We start from the raw sequence: 26297 nt of genomic DNA on the forward strand, positions 1-26297 counted from the left end.
TAAATGAAAGGACTGCTTTTGCTCTGTCTGCTTCTGCCCTATTTTCTCTGTACATGGCAAATAATATCTATCGATAATTGCAATCGTGATGCCTTCATATTTTTAATTGTGACATTTTATTATTTACACTTATAAATTATTTTAATATTTATTTTCATTTGCTCCATTATTTTTTTAAGTGACAAATAATACTTACAATCAATGATGATTTTAATATCTTTAATATTTCAACACACGTATACCTGATGTATAATATTTCGACATTTTTAAATATGCAATTTCTATTTTAATGTTTAACACATCGTTATTATAATATACGAATAACTTGGGTCTTTATACGCGCCCGTTTTCTTTCAAAAGATTCGAATTAAGGCTGATTTGGTAGAGTGAGATCTGCACAACGTCTCGAAACACGAAGGAAATGTAGCCGATGAAACGCGATTCTTTATTTATCTGACGGCTTTCATAATTATATTATTAGACAAATAAGATCATTCTCCTCGGTGCTCTAGTTGGCACGACGACACAAATCACTCGGCATTAATAAGTAATCGCATTTAGCCAACGCGTCCGCCGATCAGCGGCAATGCGGGCGCTCGTGTTAATTAGGTGACACTTTTTGCTCAATCATCGCTTCCCCTCAATTAACGCGAACGCTAATCGATCGACGGCAATGCACAATACAATCTGCAGCACGATTCCCACCGTTCAATGCTAGTCATTAAAAATTTAATCACGTGATTCTTCTCGCCGAAGAAAAAAGCTTGTATGTTATTCCTGTTAAACGCGAAGTGTAATCACGAAATTATTGCTTCTTATTTCCACGTTTGAGTAATAGCATTTTAAATAACTTTTTAGAACGTAAAATCGACGTAAGACCGATTTGCATCCCGTAAATCAGATGCGAAGGGAAAGCACTTAGATCAGGAAATAATTTGCTACCGGTGTTTCCGGGCTACTAGATGCGGAGGAAATGGATTAGCGTTGGAATGACGGTGTCTGGTAATTACGAAAGTATATCCGTTATTTCAATCGAGTTACTCGCGAGTTGGCAACGTCGTCCAATTACTGGTGTTGCGATGTAATAACAATTAAAGCCGCACGCTAAGTACGGTTATCGGCTGCTTCGCTGGCTAATCGTCTTGTTACATGGGCAAAGTAACAGCGCAAGAGTGGTCTCTTGATTATCGCACTAACACCGAATTATTAATACTGCAGTAATAAAAACTCTTTCTTCAAGTAGGAAGAAGGCCTGTACAGAAGTCTAAAAATCCAGGGAATTAAGTATTTATAAAATATACGATCTTAAGTACTGTCGGAACTTAAGCACTCAAGAATGCGGGAGAAAAGGAGGGAAAGAGAAGGCTCTTAACGATCCACAATAAACCGCGGATTAAATTTTCCTTGAAGAGGGAAAAATGCAAATTACTTTCAGAGTATTCGTCGCTACCGGTATACGTCTTTCGCAAAAATCCGTTATTCGCGCGTTTCCACGAGAAGCCTAAGTCAAAAGTGGACAACCGCGTTGCAAATCCTGACGACACCGCTCTCTGACACGGACGCGCCTTCCGCGGACGTAATATATTCATGCTGTATTTATCAACTTTAATATACTTCAATTATAGGGGAACGCGCGAATTTACAGTCGGGACGTCAGCGCGTCGCTCGTCGCGAAACGGTAAACCCTCCGTGCGCCGTTTTACGGCGCGGTTATTTATGCACTCGTACGTGAATAGCTTGCACGAGAAGTAAATCATCGCGCGGCATCTCGCGTTCTGCGTTAAGGAATTCGCACGCGTTCGTAGCGTTGAATAACGGGTGTAATGGTGGAAAGTGGGCCGCCTATTAAGTCGCTATTAACCTTCTGACCGGCAACGTTCCCGTACAGCGCGGCTCACTTTAATATGCTAATGCCGCTTTTCTCAACTGCGCTATAGAAAAGTTCCTCTCGATTTAGAAATTGTCGAAGGCTTTTTCTCGCCGACAGAAATCTTGTAACAATAAATTTTAGTGAATAAATATCCCTATAGATAAAGAACTATACAAGTAAATAGGGTCTAAAATATTTTCATAAATTTATCTTCTATCAAAACTTTACTTCAAAAAGATGTACTCTAAATTCATATATTCTGTCATCAAAATCTCTCATAAGTCACTCCGTATAACACATAATGCAACGCGAATACTCGCTTTTGATCCATTATGCATCTCTCTCGTCGTGGAAAGTACAACAAGCGCCATTAAGATTTCGATGGTTGATTGCTCGCAGCGCGAGGAAATTTATCATTCCGCGTGATAAAGGCATACATGAATCCACTTTAATAAAGAAAAAAATATCTCGTTTGTCCCGTGTGGACACACATCGCACAACGCGTACACGTGGGATATATGGTACAGTCTCTCTCTCCCGCGTAAAGCTCCAATATTTCAATACGTTATCTAAAAAGTCAGGCCGAAACCGACGCGATCGATAGCGCAGACCACTCGAGAGAGTGAGTGTGTGTATATATACAGTGAGCAAACGTCGTTTTTAGCGGCAATTCTAGAGTCCTACCTAACGCGCCCGCGGTGCACTATTATCGGCGATCGAACGATCGAACTATGCGCGCGTTCACGTCGAATGCGATCCTAATCCGATTTCGCGTGCCGCATAATAAACCGCGCTGCAGCTGTCCTGTCGTGCGCCCGTTCAAATCCCCGGACGATCATTTTTCCGACGGTTTCCGGACAGCGCCTCGCACAAACCACGCGCAATTCGCTGAAATCAGCATCGAAAATCGGATCCGCAATTTTTGATACATGTTTCAACAGGAATGAATAGAATGGCAACATGCATTACTTTTCAATTATTGATTTGTCAATAAAAATTTAGTAGATCCTTTTATCGTTTATCTTTATAAACTTTTTTTATCGCTTTAAAGTTAATTTTTCCTTTACGATCTCTCAATAGTTTTATTAAGAAACAATAGGAAAAAAAAGTCTGTTAAGCGTTTAAGATGTTGTGCGCATTACATTTATAGGTATAATAAAATAAGCAGGATGTGGATAGTAACTCTAAGAGTATAATAATGTTCATTTTCACATTACAAGATATTAAAAATGCAAAAAGTATAAAAGCTATCCTCGAGCATCGTCATTAACTTTGCATTTATACATCTCGTTATGTCAATTGCGAATATATCCATAGGAAAATGATGTAATATTCGCTGAAGATTATAGTTTTATCACGCTTTATTTTCAGTCATGATATCTTCCAACATAGATCGCATTTACAATCGCAAAGGTGACCATAGCGATTTTCTACAAAATTAGAGGTAAAAGGAAAGTTTATTCCAACTGTCTCTGATACCCATGCAAAATTAATAGAAAAGAGACTATGAAACGGACAAAAGAGTAAGATAGGAGAAAAGAGAAGTGAAACTTTCGAAACTCCACGGACTATTGGCGAAACTATAATCCGTCTTGCCTAGGACAATTCGTGCAATTAAGTTCGCACAACGCCGCGAGCATCCCCATAATTGAGGATCCGAATAAGAACATGGCAAGGCCATTTTCTCGAAGAAATAAATTATTTACCGCTTAAACCCGTATTTATGTCCCGTACCTGCCGCTAAATTTAACCACCTGTGACTCACAAATCTATATGATGTAATTTTAAATACTACCTTCACGTTGAAGTCCTAATTATTTCCGTTTCTACTTAAACACAGTGAACTATTTAATCAAACTGACAGACACTTCTGAAAATGTCTTTACGTTTATTTAACGATTAAGTGAAATATTTGCTAAAACTATAAAACCGTTTTATACAATTTTCAACGTTTTGAAAAATAATGGAGAAATATTTGCTTAAATTCCAAAATGAGATAGATCGATCGGTGGACATGAATATGCATATAAGCGAATGAAGCACTTTGATAGAATTGCGCCATGTATCCCGCTTCGTGCTAAACGTAATTGTAGTTTACAGCGTCGAGCTTTGCACGGGACATGAGTTTGCGACCATCTAATTACAGACACGGTCTATTACTAATTAATCACTGCTATAGCTGCGCGATCGAGCATTATGTTGTAATATCCATCAATTAAGGGACGCTTATAGGCATAATTCTCGACTTGTTTTAAAATCTATGATATGATTATCACTTCAAACATTCATCCTCGACAAAAAAATAATTTGCCGACTGCCAGCGGATTATTATCTCGCTATTGAAAAAAATATGATGTATCGCGATAATATATTACGATTATATCGCGCCACATCGCGGCGAATAATTCATTCCATCGTTAAATCGCAAGTATTCGCTTGCGGCGGTGAATAAATCCTCATTCAACGGTCTGGATATTTTCTCGTTCGCGTGCCCGAGAATGTATCACGTTTCTTTGCTACAGAAAAATCGCATTCCTCTCGCTTGAGTAGGCTTAATCGCCATACCATCAAGATGCTATTTCGTAAAATAAGTATAATCGGAAAAAAAAGAAAATCCCGTAAGTCCGCGGATTGGTATGCAAAAACATCGCGATTTAGAATGCATGATCGAAGGAACGTGCGCTACGCCGGCAGCAAAGCACGGCGTGAGGTCGCTGATCGTGCCGAATGGAAGAAAGAAAATCTGATTACTCTAATTGACTTCCTGATGACATAAATATATAGTCTGCTATAGAGCGTCCGATCAACCGCGCTTCCTTTGGATGATAGACACTAAATGACTAGCTAAGAATAACTTGTGCCGACTAACTGGCGGCGTGACAAAATCTAAACCACTCAATGTAATCTCTCGCTATATTTATTATGAAACACTTTCTAAAAAAGTAATCGCTCTAGTAGATGACAATAAATAAAATAAGTAAAAAATAAAAAGCTAGTATTACATAGAAAGAAGCCTTGTATAATAGAAATTATCTTTCTTAGAAGTCTGCATTTCTCCGATAATTGTTGAAGAATCGCGGTAGAACAGTTAGTCGCTAATCAAAATTCGAGTTGAAATTATTACGAAAAACAGGCAATTAAAGATAGAGATTAAGAGTATGATTTTATTTCGGATAGCTATTGATTGAAAAGTGAGAGAGGAAGCACATTAGCGCTGATGTGTGTATAAGAGAGTGTGTGTGTAACGTAAATAAACCGCGGTAAAGAGAGGTAGTAAAACTATCGCAAATATGTTAGAAAAGTTGTTACTTGGAGAAATAATAATAATTTTAAGACAAAGCAGAAATAATAATATACAGCGAGAATTAATGAGTTTGGATTTGTAACGGAAATGCGATTAATTAGATTGTTACGTTAGTTGTCCGATTTTTGTTCAAACAACGTTGAAAAATAACTTGTCCTTTTTTAATTTTATAAACAATTTTTATATGAATAAAAATAATTGATAAAATATTTCTTTAATTTCCAAGATCACTTCTTCTAGAAATTTCTGACAGTTTATTCAGTTTCTTACTAATCCAAAATTGTTACTTGGTATTATTATCAGTAAAAAGATGCGGAAGTTTGCGTGAGTTCCCGCTTTATCTGATTTACTTTTTTGTACTTCCCGCATTGCGTCATTCAGATAATCGTTGCCGCAAAAATCATTAACCACGATTAAAATGTACCATCCGCGAGTACTCCAGAATCCCGCGTTACGTGACGTCACTCCGTTGCTTGCGTGTCGAGTAAAGGAGAAACCCGACGTTTGGTCGGAATTGGTCAAAAATGGTTCTCCGGTCAACTTGGTTGACGGAATGAGAGAGAAAGAAGAAGAGAGCGAAAGAAACGTGACGTCAGTTGGCGGAAGTCAATTGGCGTAGCGTGCAACACACGAGACTTGATTCTACGGGCGGCCTTCCTTCGCCTTCTCTTTCGCCGTGGTATTAAGTTTAGCCACTTCGGCCTGACGCGGGCAGTGTGTCAAGATCACTTGATCCGCTGCTGATATCGACCATTCTCTATTTATCCGTCCGTCTCGTTCGTCCTTTCGCTACGTCAAAAGAGACGTGTCCCGAGTGTCGTTCGCAAAGTGCCGGCAAATTCGCGTCTAGCGAGAACTGAGGATATCAGAGAGAGAAGAGAAAAAGGCTGTTTCAAGTATCGTTCGAGAGGTCTACCGCTGCACGGTAGGTTGATAGGCTCGTGTCTGCTTTCATCTTTTCTAACCAAAGCAACGGATCGGTTCTTTGAAGGATGTCGGAATAATTCGCGGACGGAGTGGCGAGAGGCGGTCGTCCAAGATTCAAAGAATCAGAACGGGACTGGCTTTTTCTTTTGGGAATAAAAAGATTCGCGTGCCAGATGGTTGTACAGAGTGAAAAAAGATGAATACATTATTTATTCTTTGCGGTGGTTTCTCAGAATGATGCTGTTTGATGTTGTTTAAAGTTAACGCTTTGAAATACATGACTCAAAGATTATTACAATGTGCCCCTGCATTTTCCTACCTAGCATTCGCCACGGTAGAGGACGATTCAGTAGTATGCCTTCTTCTTTCGCGACGATTAGTCAGCGGTTTTCGATACGAGTAAACTAAGTGGTTTTGATACGAAACAAAAAGTGTATCTCTATACTCTATCTCAAGGATTGACAGACTGACGAGTCCTCGATTAAGAAATCTAGTTAGATTCATGCGAGCACGACTCGTATCTCGTAAAAGGGGCTTCATTCAAAGACAAGCGGAAGCTATTTTCTTTTTCTACACTCGGGCTGCTACGCAGCGGATCTCTGGTGAGGAAAACTCGTGCTGTTACACAGCAAAGATCTCTTTCTGCACTCGGGCTGCTACGCAGCAAGGCTCGTGTGAGCATCTCTCGGGCTGCTACGCAGCAAGGCTCTTGTGAGTATCTCTCGGGCTGCTACGCAGCAAGGCTCGTGTGAGCATCTCTTGGGCTGCTACGCAGCAAAACTCTAGTGAGAAAAAAAGTGCTTTTACAAAGCTGATTTCTCGCTTTTCTCAAAATTGTTCGTCTGAGGATCTAGGTTTATTCTCGTTCTGCAAAAATTAGTTTGCAGAACGGATCCTACAGACATTTATTGATACATAAAGTATAGATGTAATCGTTACACGATTACATCAACTTTTTTGTATCGATTTAAGAGTTTCTCTCTATTTTTTAAGAGTAGATTTGTTTATTTACAGAATAAATTCATTTTCTTTTATTTTTGGTTGTAAAGACCTTTTATAAGGTAAAAGGTCGATTAAAATATTTAACCCTTTAATTAAGTTTTATTTGCAGCTAACATTACTTTAATTTATTTTCTTTTGGTTTAGTCCTTTGGTTTATATATATATATTTTATTTATCACTTATAATATTACATTTTTTTTATAACCTTTTGAATAAATATTTATAATTAAATTTTCAACTGTTTCCTGTCCTTTCTAAACTGCCTATTGCATATAGTTTAATATTCTAAATTACTTTGTTTCAGTTCTCTCTCTATTCTTATCTAACAGATGTGCTAGTGCGTATTGGCCTGAATTCGATTGATATATAGAAGTAAGTCCATCTTTTCGATTTATTTTACAAAATCTATTTTACGAAAAAACTCTCTCTCAAAAATTTTCTCTCTCAAAAACTTTTCTTTCATGTTAAAATATTAATTTATTTGTGTTAGATATCTTTTATGCTTTTGAGAATATCAACGGTTACTTAAGAAAATCACACGCAGAACTGCGTTTTGACGCTCCCTAGAGTAGACTTTTCCCCAACATTACGACTTTATGTTAATAAGCCTTTTCCTTTCGTTCGAAACACCAAGAAAAAAAGAGAATGCGCAAACGCATTAACGGATTAAGGGATAGATTCTACTGTAACGCAAGCGGAGTAAGTCAGATTGCCGTAAAGAGCCCGTACTGAGGGGTGGAATAACGAGGGAACACCCGTTTGATTGCAGAAGGATGCAGCCACGGGTGACAGTGGCTCTGGCCACGGTCTGGCTGACGGTGGCGGGTCTGGTAGGAGGAGCAGTCACTCTCCGCCTCTCCCACGATCAATACTCCCCCGCAACCCCGCGCCACAACGCCGGGGTTCAACGGGACCAGACCGGAGACTGGAGGGATCGCGAACCGGCCGAGGATCAACCGCTCGACCTTTGGATCGGCTCGCGAAGGTCGATCTCCGCGAAAGGTACGTTAGACTTTGCAGTACTATATCATGCTGAATGAAATAAAGTGTGATATTGTGTCCCGCTGTCAATTCAAGGGTTGATGTCAAATACGGGATTGCTATTTTGAGGATACAGGAAATGCTTAGTATAAATCTTCCTTATTGCTTTCCTTCTTTCCATACGATCAAATATACAAAAAGATCACTGCTTATTTATAAATGTTACATTTATTTTACTATCGAAATATCCTATTTGCTTGTCTCTCTTGTCTTATTATTGCTATTGCTCACCAATTTTGAGAAAACATCGGAAGAAGTTTAATATAAATTCCTTCTTTCTTTTCTTTTTTTTTTTTTTTTATACAACGAAATGTGCAGATAAAATTTGATAATTATATGAATTGTTTCTATTTCTTTATTTTTAGATATTTGTTTCTTGAAAATGTTCTATGTAATCGACACTTTTATTGTTAAATATAAATGTTGAAAATTTCTAGCACACGTGGAATGCCGAATAGAAATATGCTTTCAATGTTAATTGTTCAGATATTTGGCGTTGTACTTGGCACTTTGATTTACTTGGTAGATAGATATATAGTGTCCTAATTCAACTGGCTTCAGTTACGTCAGCGATTTAATTTTATCAGGCCGCCTCCTTTAATGGAGACGGAATAGACGCGCCGCGACGAAGCGCGTCGCTCAGTCTAACGGTGGAAATCCGTTCGCCCCGGACTTTCTATCCAGCTTTCTTGATTAATCAAGGTCTCCTTGGTCGTCGTCTTTGTGCAATTCCAATATCGAACGAGTACTATTCGCGGTCGTTAAAAAGCTCGCCTTTTCAACATGCATTTAATCTCAAATGCAGTTATTTTTATTTCGCATTAGAATTGAATGTGATATAATGAAAATCAGAATGCATATTTATATTTATATATTTCATGTGGCAGAACTTTAAAGATCTATATCAACACTTTGCGTTGCTAATTTTTACTCGTAGAGATAAATTTATGGTAATATGTAATAAAATAAATTTAATGTATAAAAATACTTTAATTATATATTACTATTTTGATTATTAAACTTTCTGCACATTTGTTAGTATGGAAATAAGTGTGATAGCGAAAGCTATTATTTAAGAAGAAAATAATGAAAGATCTATATTTCCCGAGGAACTCTCATACATATATACACGGCATTGTACATACGTGATAACGGCATGCAAGAATTTCAGAGCAATAAATTGACGTCGAGCATTACTCACGTCGCTGTACTATGCAACTACATTAGTTCTACTTGCGCATGAAACCCCTATTAAATATCTTTCGAAGAATCTTTGTGCTCGTACATTAAATCGAAATTAAATCTTCGTTAGAAACTATGTGTGAAGAGTGAAGGTAATATTTCCTGTGAACAGGTAATATTTCCCGTGCATATACCTAATTTATGACAGAAATTTTATTCAATAGCACCTGATTTCAAACTGCAATAACCAATTCGCTTCGATACACATCGACGTTGACTCATTTTGAACTTTTCAGGTCCGATATGAAACTCATAACTTCCTATGCGCTGCAATTATTCACCTTGCATGTATTTCGACAAAGTTTCATATCGAGAGAAATATTACATATTCATAATATTCAAAATGCTAAAAATTGTTTGTAAATCAGTTGCAAATAAAAAAGTTCAATCTTAGAAAAGTCTGATATTATATTTAATTATAATTTCAAAAAGATTATTCTATATATACCATTGTCAGTTTAAAAAATAAAAATGTCTCATATTTAATTTCAAGTTAAGTAAATATTTTTAAAAAATCTCAATTATATACGTTTTTCAGAATCACCAGCTCGCGATACGAAGTTTGTCGAACGAGATTTTCCGTTTGAGATGCCTCTGAAGGACATTGTCTCGTCAAAGCGAGCCTACTCGCTTTCAGGTTGGCAAAGGTGGTTGCCGAATATCGCCGGTGTGGAATTCGCGGCCGACAAAGTCGATTACGGCTACGAGATGCCGGAGACGCTTTCGCGCGAAGCAGTTGTACCCCCTTCAGACCTCTTGGACGACCCCTTTGTGGCAGACGACACGTTCCAGGATCAAGGCCCGGGCTCAGTGGAGATATACAAGCTGGACTTATCCAAAGAGAAGGCTCTGCTGACCGCAACCACACCATCCACAAATTCGCCGTCGAGAAACAAGAGCAAAGCGCCGAAGAAGACCGGCCACCTGAGCACAAAGACTAAGACAACGGAGATCAAGTCGACGACGATGAGCCCGAAAATTCATCACAGGCAATCGAACTTCTTCGAGGAGCAGCGAACCGAGACGCCTTCGGTCAACAGAGATTCCTTCGGCGACGGCGGCGTGCCGGAGCTACAGGTTGGATGCGAGGGTCTCGAAGCGTTGTCGTCCCACAAGGCGAAAAGATCGATAGATACGCCCGGCAACGAGAACGAGCAGGTAGCGACGTTAGACGCGCTGCTAGACGTGACGCCAGTGGCTCTTGATCTCGATTTCGTATCGTACGAGGACAGTTACGAGGAGATGGATGAGCTATTTAAGCTGAAGAAACTGGAAACCACCACGAGAGAAAATAAGCCGAAGAGAGGCGACATGGACGCCAGCTATCTTAATTCCGATCATCTGGATGAACATAAGCGACCGGACAAGCTACCGGTTCGAGGAGATCTGGGCGAATCCTCCAAGAAATCTAGCCAACTGAAAATCGGTGAAAACGAGCCGCAAAAGCCGACGGATTCCGAAATCAAGAAGCATGAGGAGATTAAAGCGAAGCGTAAGTCCGTTTCGTCGGAGGATGATGACGGCACCAGCAGGAATCGCGGTCGACGGTTGCTGTGGCTGGCCGAGGCAAATACCGAGGGATTTGCGGACGGTAAAAGCGAGCGGAAGCGTACAAGGCGATCGATCGATTGGGGCTACGGTGAGAACGAGGGTGTCGTGTCCAGCGACGAGCTGCAAACCTTGAGCCAACGTCGCAGGCAGCACGACGTACGGTATCACCAAGACGTGTCTAGGAGACGTGACCAGTATCAGAACGTCGTAAATCCCGAGATCGATAATATGAGACGAGAGTACGAGAAGCAGCTTGAACAGAAGCGAAGGGAGGACGAAGAGCGACGGTCGCGAATGCAACAGGGTGGTCGGAGCAGATGGGAAGAGGAGAGGAGAAGAGACGAGATGCATAGAAGGCAGCAGGAAAATTACAACAGGAGAGCGAATCACATTTCGACGTCTCGCGTGGACGACGAGGACACGCAGCAACGACAAATAGAGGAACAGCAAACACAGGAACCGGAATGGAATCGTACGCTGGAAATAGCTGGAAGAAAGGAGGAAGAGCAAAGACGGCGGGAGGAAGAAGAAATGAGAAGGAGACAGCATAACAGGTGGCAGGAGAGCACGAGAAGAACGCCGGAATCCGTAACGCCAGTGAGCGACGAGGAAAGAAGACGACTTTACGACGAGCAGATAAGGAGACAGGAGGAGGAACGGCAAAGACGATTGCAAGAGGCAGAAGCTAGGAGGCAGGAGCAGTACAGATCGCAGCAAGAATCACAGAGGAAAAAAGACGAAGAGGAGAGGCGACGTCAAGAGGACTCCTTGAGGAACCTCTCCGAAAACGATAAAAGAAGACTCGAAGAACATCGTAGAGAATCGGAAAGGAGGAGGCAAGAGGAGGAGGACGAGAGAAGGCGACAGCAAGCGCCATCAAGCATGATACGTCCGGGGTCTCGAATGAGTAATTCGAACGATATCAGACAGCGCGATCGCGACGAGGAAAGAGCGCGCGCGCAAGAGCAAGAGGAGAGACGGCGAGAGCAGAAGTTGCGCGAATACATCGCGCGGAATCGACCTATCAATGTCAATCAAACCGCGAGAAGATCGGAGGAGGAGAGACGGACCAATCGACCCGAAGAGAGCCGAGATCGGCGAGTGAGCGCGAACAGAAATGATGAAGAATACCGTCGGCGAGCGGAGGAGCAGCGCAGGAGGCAGGACGAGGAGCGGAAGCTGCAGGATTACATCAGGCGGAATCAACCGGTGAATGTGCCGTCGAGGAGCAATCAATCGACCGCAACCGACCGTAACTTGTTCGAAGAGCGAAGACTGATCGAGGAGGCCAGGCGCCGCGACAGGTATCCCGATCCAGGAGCGAGGAGACAGCACGGGCCGTCGGCGTCGACGTATATCGATCCGCGAAGCTCACCGGAGGAAGTCAGACAGAGGCAGCAGGAGACGGCGAGGAGGCTAGAAGAGGAGAGGCGGCAGAGGTACGAGGCGGAAGAGCGGCGGAAGGAACTCGCCAGGCGACAGCGGGAGAAGGAGGAGGAGAGGCGGCTGCGGGAGGAACGGATGCGGAAAGAGGCGGCTAGGCGAGAAGAGGAGGCGAGAAGGGAGCAATCCAGGAGATACGAGGAGGATAGGAAGCGGCAGGAGGAGGCGAGGTTGGATGCTCTGCAAAGGCGGCAGGAGAGACGAAGGGAAGAAGCGAGAATTTTAGCTAAAGAAACGAGACAGCCGGAAGCCACAAGGCCGACCTACTACGAAAACCCTCGTCTTTTGGCGGAACACAGAAGGCGGCAGGATAGCCGACCGATTCCGAACAATTTAGTGCGGAACCAAGAGGACAGAAGAATAGCGGCTGAACGCGAGAGACAAAGGCAGGAGACTGAGAGACGACGGCAGGAAGAGAGGTACGTACAGGCGTCCTCGAGGCGCAACGATTTGCAAAAATAAAATTCCCTCTGACGCGCTACCAGCAAACTTTATTTGCGCGGCGCTATCAATACTTATTATTGTCGTTCGATAGTTGCCGTTTTATTTTTTTACTCGCTTATTATTAGAACCGGAGGAAATAATATACTTCATAAAGTTGACTATGGTATTATTGCTATAAAACTGATAATGATAAATCGTTGGTGCTTATATTATAAGATTTATAGCTCGCGAGAGAACGAAGACGGAACTTTATTTCTAATTTTATATGTGTAATATGAAAAACGACGTATAAACTTGAGGACAGAAATCTATGAGAAATTTTATTTATTTCGTTATATTCTGAAGTTTAATTTAACTTAATATTTAATTTAATATTAATTTAATTAAATTTTCTTATTTAATTTTGTCATTTCATTATATTAGAATAATTACGTCTTGTAATTAACACTTGTGTCTCTGAAATGAAATAACGATTAAAAGGTATTATTATCGCATTTTAATTAACTTAATAAACTTTGCTTACGGAAATTGAATTATTTCTCCAAAATTTAAAATCTCACGTACAATCTAGAACAGCAACAATCGTACGACCTCCGCGGACCACGCGACTTTAATTAAGGAAACACCCGGAGCGTGTCATCGCGGCGGGAGCCACGAGACTTTACTAATTCGGGTCACTCTATAAACATAATCCTATTTCCACCTGCCGCAGAATGAGAGAGGACAGACGGAAGGAGACCGACCCGTGGAGACGACAGGAAGTAGCCAGACTAAACTCTCTACCAGTGAGCGCAAGGATAATAGTTCGTCCTAGCGGCTCCTCACGGCCCGTTTCGCCGGCAGTGATGCCGAGGACCGGCTTTGACAACGAGATCGATTTCACGGTAAGTTCTCCATTTGTCTGTCAAAACACTTCACCGCACTCCGATCGCGTACCCAATCCGGTCTGTCCGCTGGCGGTTTGTTTAACGGCGAATCCGATCTCGGTGGTCGTCGATTGTCTCGTGCTACGGAACCGAGGCGCGCTTCATTAAATTGCGGGACAAGTTGTGGCGAGTTCGTGCTCCCTTGACCTGGACAACACCCGATCGCGGCGCTTTGTTCCGCTTAATTGACCGGCCGCTGAGCAGCGCCGTTACTCGCCTCTCTTCGTGCTCTCGCCCGATATTTCGGCCGAAAGTCGAAAAAATAATTTAAAAATAAAAGGGGCGCTAGATGTCACAAAATCGTTATTTTTTACAAATTCTATTTACATAAGAGACAAACAGTATATATTCTTTTCTCAAGCTTACTTTAAGTATAAAATTAGAAGCGGAGAAGCATTAAAAATAGAATAAATTATTTTCAGGGGATCAATCCGCATCGCGAAGGCGTAAAAGTGCCGCAATTCCCCGCTCCCCCCACCCGGAGACCACCCGCTCAAAGTCCCGGACCGTGTGTCTGGGCAGTTGTTCAATGTTGTTCGAGCAACAACGATCGTCTTGTAAAGTGTTTCGAATCGATGGGTTGTCCCGGGATTAATTGGGATCCTAATCCGTGCAGAAGTTCAGTCGCGAATGCTGCTAGAATGGAAGTCACGAAGTTCTACGAAAACCAATAACATCGGTAAGATTTGCCCTTCGCTCTTCGAAGAGAAATGCCAAGTAGACAGAGAAAGGAAAAGGCTCTCTTTAGAACTCTCTATTCTAATCTGACGGAAGATTGCACAGAAAGTTTACTACGAATCAATTTTGTGCGTGGGTGCAACTCCTATCGGCACTGTACAAATATTAGTGTTGCTGGATGGAAGCTCAGTAAGCAGACTTAGATGTTTGCGAAACAAACGATCCTGTTTCTCGCCGCGACATCGACAGTTATTTTTAATAAACCGGAACTGAGCAAAGAACCATGTAGAAACAACATGAGTTTTGATAATATAAATAAATGTGTTTTACGAAGAACGCGGAAATTTAGCAGTATTTTTACATTCAAAAATTCAACTTCAAAAAATAAAAGAACATTAAAGCAAATTAAATACACATATAGATTAAAATATTAATAATTCTACTTAATTGGGAAATAATTGAATAATTAATAATAAAGTTGCACAAATTTTGAAACATCTTTCTGAACAGTTGACATAAATGTGCTGAAAAATATTATTATTATATAAAAAGTGTGCAAATAAAAGGACTAAGCATAAATATCGTTCTAAATTTTGCAACTTTTACATTCAGCAACATAAATATTTGTAATTTTTTAATATCTGTAACTTTTTCTATAGAAAGATAAAAAAATTCATAAATTTATATCTTGAAAGAAGTAATTTCAAGCAAGAAGCGAAGATTATAATTGATAAGCCAAATAAAATTCATTAACTACCTTTGATGTGCTAAGTAATCGTGTAACATAGCATATAAAAAGTATATATGCGTATATAACGTACTATATATCTAAAAAAAACAATTATTTTATTATAATAATTGCGAACTAAAACAATATTTTTCTATTTGCTTATTTCAGCGACAGTGCGCATAAGATGAATATATGTAGTATAACTAATAATTAACAATAGTTTAATCTAGGAGACATTTAAAAGTTTAAACTTTTAAAATGTGGCAAGCAGTATTTGTCTTAATGTCAGAAATTGATGTATTTCGTAGATTAATAAGCAATTAGTCTTTAATGTCGATCAGTGGCCAACATCGTGGCGCTGCCTCGCGTAGCATGTAAACTTACTTGTAGTAAAATTAGAAAAAAAAAAGAAGATAAAAAGAACTTGATATTGTTGTCGTTAACACGTTTGCATGGATAAACATGGCATGCAGAAGCGAGCGCGAATTTAATTACTGTAAATTTTTTGTACGTAGCCAAGATGAATTATATTTTCGCAGCTTTCCCACATGTGATATAGGAGGTAAGCTCTAATGCGCTGTAACATGACAAATATTTATGTGATGTACGTAAAGAGAGAGAGAGAGAGAGAGAGAGAGAGAGAGAGAAAAAGCAATAAAGTTATTTGGATTTGTATAACCTAAAACACCTGTCTATGTTCTCGCTCCGCACGACAATCAAACTTTGTTACGAATGTGAAACTTGATCAACTCGCAATAACTCGTCGCGACATTGACATGTCGGCAGATTTTCACGCCTGTTCGGACACATTATGTAACGCGTGGTATGTATATACAGAAATTTTGCGCGTAATTTCTTTTCAAACTGTTTTCCATTATTGGATGTTTATATTGCAACGAGAAGGCAAATATAGTTTGAGATAATTACATAAGCATAATTTATTTTGTAATTTAAATTAAGTTTAAAAAATTAAAACTTTTCCCGCTGTAAAATCTCTATTTTAGCACAATTTTAGAATGAACCATAAATTAATCAGATCTGACATTAAAAACTAGTATGCTGCCGGGAAACGAATTTGCAACAAATCTTTACCAAAGAGAAATGAATTCCGAGTTTTATAAGACATTATGAAGTATCTTTTTGTTTAAGTGGTAACTACAAGTTTCAAACTACTAAAGATACTTTCGTTGTGCGCATTTGAATAAGATATTTCCAACTCGCACATTTACAATAATTAACGACATTCGGCAATAGACGAAATTTCCAATCGCGTTGCATTTATCCATCATCTTGCAACCCCCTTTTTCTCGCCGTTTCGCGCTGTTGTCAATAACGAGGCCATTCAATGTTTAAGAGCTTGCCAACGTTTCCCATCCAATCAATTGTATTGTGAATCCAAAAGCGTCACTTCGCATTACATCACGACACGTGGTAAGGTAAAAGCAAATAGTCTGCTATTGACGCGGGTAACCATTTACGTTATAGAAAGAGAAGCCTGAGAGCGGTCATTTTGGGGTTTTCAGCGGAATGTTTATAGGATCCTATTCAGCACTGCTATCTGCATCCATTTTTAGAGTTAGTAGAACGATACATCCATTTTTCGACACTGCCATTTAGTGAACATGGTCTTTGTTACTGTATGTTTTTTTTTTGCAATCTATGACATAGTCTATGACGCACATTGTTGTCTACGTGCAAACACGAGTTATCACTTAAAATATATAAGCTCATAAGCATAACTAAAAGAAGATACGGAATATTTTTATATGTCAAAAGTTTCAGAAAATGTAACCAAAAATGCCATAAAAATACAACAGTTATTCATATTTTTATTCAAACGATTTGTCATAAAATATATAATCTGATCAGATAGTTGATTATTTATATTTTTTAATTTACATAATTTTTAAATTTATTGCTTATAAAATTCAGTAAATATACTTCATTTTACGTAATACATATTTTAATCAATTTATATAATAAGCACATTTGCGTTTAATAATTATTAATTTATTCTTGCAATGCCAACTTTGTCCTTTTTAACCCATTCATCTATATTTATTCAGAACAAAGTATCTGCACTTTGGAGTTGGTGCTACATTAAATTAAATTATATAATTAGATTTATATATTACGTATTTCGTATTATTTTATATATTTCGCATTTTTTGTAACTTGAATGTAGCACAAATATGTGTGGACAACTAATATCATTCAATGACAGTGACAAAATAGACATAGCTGTGCAATTTCAACTGTAAAATAAATGCAAATAACAGTACTACGCTAGAATCGGTAAACATTCCGTAAAAAATACGGCATAGCCGTTCTCAGATTTCTCTCTGGTAATAGAGATTGCGTGTCGCGCTAATTGCAATCACCGATATATTCGACACGGAGTTACTCCGCCACAAATAGGAAATGTCACTTTACAACCGAATATATGCTCGTTGGACAATTTTAACAATCAGTTTGACTATTTACACCATCAAAATTCGTTAAAAAAAAAAAAAAAAAAATTATATAATATAATTTTTGTTAATAGCTATAGCGTATGTTTGCTATATCCGGAGTTTTAATAAACGCGTGCAAATATCAACTAACGTTTTATGACTAACGCTTTATCTCACTAGTAAAAAAACGCGTAATAATTAACATATTTATTTCTTTTAGCACTCGTGCTCGAATTATGCTAATCACGATGATATATTTAAGTACAGAACTATGCGGTCAAGGCAAACAAGTATTGCCCTCATTTAGATTGTTCTTTCTCCTACGAAGAGTATTTCCTTCATCAATATGCAGATAATAAAAAAAAATATTTTACATCATAAATTCTGTTATATGAGTATTGTAATTCGTAAATATAATAATAAATAATAGTATCTGGCATTTTCCCTTGTATTTTAAATATCTGTTATCGTATTGCATTTTATTATTAAATATATTAAAATAAGTATAAACTTTAAAATTATTTTTTAGCCTCAAATTATTTTTTTCTAATAAAAATAATCTTTCACTCGCAGCCTTTTATTTTGCTCTCATAATTCATATCTTTTCAACGTTCTTCATATAAAGAAAGTATGAATGTTCCTAAACATGTAATTTAAAAGTCAGTTAAGATTTTATAAAAATATAAATAAAAGAAAGCAGATGTAAGCGTAAATTAAAAGATAAGCATCTCTACGGAAAAAAAATAAAAGCTAGCCACTCATATAAAATGTAATAAATAAAGATATAAGATGTCACATTCAAGATAGAGCATTCTCGCGGCGTGTTACGATATACGTTACAGTGACTTGTCAGTGATACATAGCACAGATCATCTCGCGCTGAGGTGGAGAGAGAGATCTTCTGTCTAAAGTTTCGTTACACGTACACGTAAACCCTAATAACAGACCGTCGACGAACTCGACTGTCGACAACGTGTCGACGACAGGTGCGCATCCAGCATACTCGAGAATCATCCCCGAGGCTATTGTCTTCTCTCTACGTCTATCTCAATACGCATCTAAGATGCACTTTCTCCGTCCGTTTTATCTTTGTATTTATTCGCCTGCCTTTTTCCCCGACTTTCAATCTGCTTTGTGCAGCGCAATGAGATAATGCAATTTATTAAACTAAACTCACCCGATTCTCTTGATATCACGCAACTCGCTTCGTTTCTATTACGGACAAATCAAACTCGCGTCGGAGTTTGTGACGCCTTTAATTCGCGAGAGATATCTAATTTGATGTTAAAGTAAACCTTAAGGTATATAAAATAGAACATATAAATGAATTGGACTTTCAAAGATGATCCGAAAAACGAACGTGGAAAATTTCAAGCAACGCGATCGTACTTCTCGTGTTTCATATCAAAAAATGAAATAAACATTATTGTCTTTCCTTCTTTTGTTTTATTATTCAACGCTTTATTTATTATTTAAGAAAATCTCTTATGAAACGCGTATGCGATTGTACAGTTTAGTGTATTCTCCATTTCTCATATAACAGAAAGATTAACTTGATTTCTATCACTTATTCTTGAGAAAGCATATTATTTTTTTCTAATTATTTTTTAAATTATACACTTCTTAGAGATACAAAAATGACTTCAAAATCACGAAAAATAATACAATCAATGAATTTAAGCAAGCAGATAACGAAAGCAATAATTATTCCCATTTAACCTTTTCATTTCTTAATCTTTTTTTATTATTTAACCTTTTTTTATTCCTTCTGTTTGAACTTTAATAGTTATGGAAACTAGTAAATTTAAATAAAAATTTTTTTGTTCATAACAAATAAATACTTAACATAAAATGGAAGAATAAAAACCCGTTATTATGTTAGAAATAAAGACATTTATAGCGATCTTATTAGAAATGAGAATAATAAAACAACCAACAATATTTTTAAACTGAATTGAAAATTCTAGAGATATATATCTTGGTTCCAAAAAATATTTAATTAAAACAAGTTTCAGCTTATTTAAAAATTTTTTCATCTGGTGAATAATGAAGAATGTTTTCATCGGATTACGAAAAATACGATCCATGCGCGAAGTTTAATCCTGTTGTTGAGCATTCTTATAAAATTTTTAAATTACATTATACAGCATATCAACAGCTATCTACCGGTGAATCTTTGATGGGAATTCAGCCATCATTTTTATATACAATAGTTTCATAGATGGAACTGGCAAATCTGATAAAATATTATACATATAGAGTGTAACAGACTTACCGGCACAATGCGCAGCAGCGGAGTTGTTGTTCTGTTGGTCTGCAAAATTAATCTGTAAAATACAAAAGAACATCCAGATTATAGCAGCGTATCTGAGAAGTATTTGCGCACGTGGAATTTTTGTTTGTTTTTTAAGCCAATAGCTAATAAAAATATTATCAAAAATTTAATTGTTTGAAATAATAACAAATATGTAAAATTATTTATTAATTGTAAATATTAAATATTGTTAATGTTTTACTAAAAATTTCAAATATATCTTATGTGAAATATTTTGCAATTAATAGAAACAAATAAATGATAAATACCACAAAGTTGATCCGCCGATGTCCGATGCCCGACCTGATCTTGCTCTCAGTATAGGAACATGATTCACTCGCGATTCACTCGCAAAAACTCGATTAATTATGATTGCGCGACGTTTTATACGGCACTCTTGACGCGTATTTTGTCACATAAGGACAAAGATAATACTCGGATATTATTATACGGATACGTTCGATACTCCGCAGAAAACGACGGAAGGAAATTTGTGAAAAATAAATTTATCTCTCATCGACGTAGTGATTTTGAAGAATAATTGTAACGAGGGAGAAGTAAAAATGTAGTATGAAAGCAGTAAGAATGATAGAAATAACGTGCCGATACACTCCGATACGATCCGCTCCGTACGAGTATCGCCGTGCAAAAAACTATAGGACAATAGCGAAGACAAGGTCGCGCAGATTTTCGTTTGAAGGAATGCGTGGAATGTGCGCACTAATCCATAGCGCGAGAAAGGGGAGAGAGAAACTTCGGGCTAAGCGCGAGGACGAAAACAACCCCTTCCCTCTCTCTTTCTCTCGCGTTATGTATCAGCGTGTACGCTTCACGTATTCTTACAAATTAAAATAGCGTGACCTTGTCTTCACTATTGTCCTGTGGTCTTTTGCACAACGACACTCGTACGAAGACGAATCGTGTATCGAAGCGTATCGTGGCATTATTCTTATCGCTTCTACCATCCCAACTACTTTCATACTGTATCTTTACTACGTCCTCGTTATAATTATCCTTCAAAATCAGTACGCCGATGAGATAAAATCATTTTTTTACAAGTTTCCTTCTATCGTTTTCTACAGAGTGTCGAACGTATCCGTAAGATATCTAAGCATTATCTTTGTTCTCATGTAACAAAGTATGGGAATGCCGTATAAAATGTCGCGCGATAATATTTAGTCGGGTTTTCGCGAATAAATTGCGAATGAATCGCGAGTGAACCGTGTTTCCATACTGAGAGCAGAGTAGCAGGCTCGGGACGGGCATCGAACATCGGCGGAGCAACTTTACGGTATTTATCGTTTATTTATTACTTATTAATTGCAAAAATGTATCACATAAGATATTTGAAATTTTCAGTAAAACATTTACAATATTTATAATTATTGTATAAATAATTTTACATATTTATTATTGTTTCAAACAATTAAATTCTTGATAATTTTTTTATTAATTATTTGTTTATAAGACAAATAAAAAGTTCAATGTACGCAAATATTTCTCAGATACTAATTATTTTATACGTTGCTATAATCTGGATGTTCTTTTGTATTTTACAGACCAACAACTCCGCTGCTGCGCATCGTACCGGTAAGTCAGTTCATTTTGTATCTAGATAAACATCAAATTTTAAAATGCAGTTGTAAACTATTTAATATTTTTACAAAAATGTTGTTAATAAATTCGTATATTGTCTATAAGAAAACTGCAGTAACAAAAAATATTGCGCTTTAAATTCGCGTCAAATATTGCCGAAATAAAACGGGATTAAAGCAAGAATAGAAAAATTAATTTCTAAAAAAGCAGAAAAAAATGATTTAATAAAATTACCAGGACGTAATTTAAAACCATGTATAGTCTGTATTAATAATAATAATCACATCAAAAGATCAAATTTAATTTGTGCGAAACGTAAAAAAGGTTTTTTGCGTTACGCCTTGACAAGCATAAATTGCGAAAATATTTAACATGCCAATTATCCAAAAGAGTTTGTTGTTTGTAATATACATTTCTTAAATGTTGTATTAGATAAATGAATATGTACATTTTTTAATATCTTTTTTACTCTATTCTCTATTTCTTTAAATTAATTTGTTTGTATTGAAACAATGATAACCAAGAATAAACTTAATTACGGTAGAATCCACTCGCATTTAGGCTAAAACAAAAGAAACGCTCGTCTCGCTGCTTGGCACTTTCAAAAGGTTAAAAGAACACGCTATTTTTTATCGATACGAATTGAGCGACGTAAATGCAACAGTTTCTTTTCATTGAAACGAGACTCACAACGCGAAAAAGCTTTCTTTTCCTTTTCCCTCACGACCTCATCTCTCATCTTCTTGTCTCAACTTAGCGAACAACAAGCGGACGAACGTTCTGTCGTCGGTCTGATGCATCCGCGCGCAAATAGATAACTCGCGCGATGCCGTGCGCTGGAAAAGCGTGTACCTGAAGTGACAAACGGCCCACCCGCGTGTATACGTGCCACCTTTGTGTCGACATGTTGCTTTTGTTGAGCCGCTCGTATTGTTCCGCTAAAAGAGTCATCTAACGCGTTGAGTGCCGAACGATTTTCTTGGTCATTCTGTGCAATTTTGGATTGCGCATAGTCATTTAAAGCTATCGAGTTAAATCGTTCGTTTCCCTATCATGCTAAAGCAAAATTTATTATTTAGTTTATTTAAAATTAATTAATTGATCTCTCGTCACAACTATGTAATCAATTAACGTCAGGAAATGCATCATCATAAATCATGATTTCGTATTTTTCAATGTAAAAAATTTTACACCACGTATGTAAAAGATTTATATATATATATTTTAATTATTATTGGTTAATCTAGCTGATTAATTTAGCTGATGTTTGCTGAGAAGAAAATTATTACCCCGATTTTGATTAATACATCTTGGGTCGCGTTAGCGTTTCTTGCTGCGAATATTATCATCGCACTCACGAACGCGGAGAGATGCATCATCTCTTTCCTCACCCTTCCCATTTGTAGAATACGAGCGAAATCGAATAGCGCGAGCGCCGGAAAGCGTTCCAGATTCTCTCATATGTAAAACTGTGCCGAAATCCGCCATACATCATTGTTCGTGAATACGTGCATCTGCAACTATTCGCGTGATTCGAGTATTATTCTCTTTTAATTGCTTTCACATCCTTGCAATTCACTTCATAGCATCTTTGATAAAATCTTTACAACTAACCTATACTTAGTAATTTTTGTACAAAATTAAGTCACGATTATATATATATAATTTCGTAATTATATATTTTTGTACTTAAACATTAGAATTTATTTCAATTTGCAGTTTTTTTTTCTCCTCTTACTGACCTTCATATTTCATCCTCTATCATCATCTTTTAATTTTGACAACTAATTAATCATCCGTAATATCTTTCTAATTGATCACCTTCATGGTTGTTACGTAAGTCATTCAAGAATTTAGATTTCGATTTATATTACTTTCACTTTGAATTACGGTCTCATAATTCTCTCAACAAATGGTTGACATGTAAAATCGAGAAACAAATAACGCTCAAGTGGAAATGTGATTGCACCGAAATCCGGGATGCAACAATGTCATGAGTGTGTGCACAGCCAAGAGGGCAAGCACTCTTGCGCGCGGTATCGAGGTATCGAGGTATCTTCTCCTACGAGTAGTCGCAAATACGCAACGAGCAAACAACGACAGGTAACATAGCGACGACATGGCAGTCGTCGTCGTATCGAGAAAGTGGAAAATAAGGGTGGAAGCGCAAATATACACAGTATCTGTGGTCTCTCCGCCCTGTTTCTCCTTCGATTCAATTCCCCCGTAACACGCATACAGACATGTGCTATTCCTTTCGCGAGATAACGTCGATAATGTACGAGCCGCGATATTCGCGTATCGAAATTCCGATCGTTCAATGTCACTTTTCAGCTAGTTCTCGATCGACAGGCGTTCGATCAAACATTCTCTGATCGCTCTGCGTGCGTGGCAGCGCGTTTCCGGTTCGTGGGCTCCCTTTGATTGCAATTTTGAGTGTAAAGCGTGTATGTCGCAAATCGCCGCCAGAAATAGCAACAAAGGAAACGATTTTCCGGCGAAAGAGCAAGTAGTTTTAATCTCATCGTACAAATCTCGCATTTTTAAAAGAGATACTTGGTTCGCAAAAGGCATCATAATTGCAGAAAAAGCATATAAAGACATATTTTAGCAATATTCGTTTGATATACATGCCAAATTATAATGTTTATAATAATAACATAATTATCTTGATTAAAATACTTGTTTCAAAATTGTGTATTTATAAAAAGAAGTATACTAAATTTTCAAATGTAATTACAAAATTCGCGTGGCAGTGTAGAACTCAAAAACAGAAATTACTAGTCGAGGATTAATTGTAGACGACTAATATTTTAAAACAGATACACTCTGCATAAGTGTAAATTATATCATCGTAAGTATCTGCGTCTTTTATCTCATTACTATGAATATTTTAAAAATATTTTTGCTTCTGTTCCAATTTTCTAAAAAAAATATTACCTAAAATATCGTCTTTTAGATGTCTTTCTAGATGCTTTTTTAAAAATTCTTTTGAAACTAAGCTAATCTTTTTCAATTAATAAAAAATTGTCAAGATTGTTGCTTGCCAATATAATAATGTAAAATTGTTAGATATCAAGAAAGATATTTTGTTATTTTTGTTGAAGTGTGTTATATTCTGTTTTTCCTTTTGTTACTCATCCACTTTTACGTTTTATAGAAACGGTTTATAGAACAGACTCACCGCCATCACTGCGCTGTGCGATACCTCTCTTGTCCCCTTTTCCCATATTTCCTTCTCCCGCTGTTCCCTTTAGGATGAGATGCTCGTTTCTTCGGTCCCACCTGGAACCCAATTGCGATATATTTTGTTATTTCGCTACGCTCATTTCTGTGTAAATAAAATAAGTATATATATACAAGTGCGTATATGCAGGCATTGCACTCCGCTGACACGATTTTTTTTTATTTTCCCGGTATAAACACGGTCCCTGTTTTCCGCCTTGATACATAAAACCCGTCGCAAAAGGCAAATGAGATACCAACTACGTGATATGAAATTGCGATCGTTTTGCGATTACGACAAAACAACACGTGTACACGTGTTCGTTGTACACACAGAAGTCGATAAATGCATTGATTCTGTTTATGGAATTAACATTCGATATATTTGATGTTAGAACATATGTATATGGATGATATGTATATTTGTATTTAATAATTACAATCATTAAACACATCATACCCTGCTTGTAGTCAAATATTGTGCTGTGTGTCATATTAATTCCATGTAATCGAAAATTAAATTAGTGACTTTATGAATATTAATTTTTTAAATCAGCATTTTCTTATATCTATCGATTAGAGTTTCTTAATAATCGTCAAGCTGTATATATAATAAACTTTTGAGTTATATTATTATTCAAAAATTATTAGCAGTTTTTCAATATAATTAATATATTACATATTAATTTCTCTTTTATTTTATATATATTGCAATTTTGTAAAATCATGATTCCAGAAAAAAGATATTGGTCAATTAAATACCATTAAATCAATATTAACTGAAAGGAATACTGTTTCTGATATTCCCAGATTAATCAAATATTGACAATGATTTGATCAAACTTTTGCTCTCAATCTACCAACATTACAAACATTTTGCTTACCGAGTTCTTTGTTTCGTTAAAATATCATGAATAATTATAAACGTTACACGTGGATGGAATATTAATTTTTTCTTCTCAAAATATTTTTATCTTTAATAACTGAAAATATGCATGTTTATCCGAGCGAGGACTACCGTTTCGCGTAATCTCGCAGCGTGGCGATATACCGGCGGTCCGAGGAGAGCCATTTAGCTGTGTGCCATAGAGAAAAGCCAATAATGTCGTATTCCGTGGAATGAAGATTTATCACGCGTCATTGAACGCAACCAATCTCCTCACGAAATTCTCACAGTAAGAATTTACCATGCCGCGGACGCGACTCGCAAAAATGTGGATGCGACGGTTATACTAGGTGCGCAATTAAGTTTCCGGGTTTTTTTTTATCAATGCAAAATGGAAAATTTCAAGAGAAATACAAAAAACGGTTTATTCAAAGTATCGTCCCTCGCTAGCTACACATTTTTGCCATCTCTCTGGCAATACATGAATACCGCGACGATAAAACGACGCGTCTTTGCATCGAAACCATTTATCCAATCAGTTTTGCACTTCTTCGAAATTGGCCAAGTGTAGCCCAGCTAAGCCATGTGCCATCGACCGGAACAAGTGATAATTGGAAGGGGCCAGGTCTGGTGAATACAGCGGGTGCGGTAGCAGATCCCATTTC

General features: G+C 37.6%; 2 protein-coding genes across 4 annotated transcripts in view; one reads left to right on the forward strand and one right to left on the reverse strand.

Moving 5' to 3' along the window:
* The window catches only part of LOC105678495 (golgin subfamily A member 6-like protein 24), a 43139-nt gene extending 25089 nt beyond the window's left edge, over window positions 1-18050 (forward strand). Inside the window, exons 2-6 of one of the 2 annotated variants that reach the window (XM_012377904.2) lie at window positions 7408-7475; window positions 7873-8105; window positions 9925-12799; window positions 13537-13708; window positions 14173-18050. In XM_012377904.2, coding sequence (XP_012233327.1) covers window positions 7877-8105; window positions 9925-12799; window positions 13537-13708; window positions 14173-14424 — 3528 coding nt within the window. In that variant the 5' untranslated portion in view covers window positions 7408-7475; window positions 7873-7876 and the 3' untranslated portion in view covers window positions 14425-18050. The remainder of the gene's footprint in view (window positions 1-7407; window positions 7476-7872; window positions 8106-9924; window positions 12800-13536; window positions 13709-14172) is intronic. The other variant, XM_012377905.2, reaches the window with a different exon arrangement.
* LOC105678497 (uncharacterized) overlaps window positions 1-26297 on the reverse strand; it is a 91311-nt gene that overhangs the window by 58753 nt on the left and 6261 nt on the right. Inside the window, exons 1-2 of one of the 2 annotated variants that reach the window (XM_067358901.1) lie at window positions 24706-24806; window positions 19887-19938 (exon numbers count right to left, since the gene is read on the reverse strand). In XM_067358901.1, the coding sequence (XP_067215002.1) occupies window positions 19887-19938; window positions 24706-24711 (58 nt within the window). In that variant the 5' untranslated portion in view covers window positions 24712-24806. Of the gene's footprint in view, window positions 1-19886; window positions 19939-24705; window positions 24807-26297 lie in introns of those variants that run through there. The other variant, XM_012377907.2, reaches the window with a different exon arrangement.

Source organism: Linepithema humile, chromosome 7 (assembly GCF_040581485.1).
Source record: "Linepithema humile isolate Giens D197 chromosome 7, Lhum_UNIL_v1.0, whole genome shotgun sequence".
Taxonomy (NCBI): Eukaryota; Metazoa; Arthropoda; class Insecta; order Hymenoptera; family Formicidae; genus Linepithema; species Linepithema humile.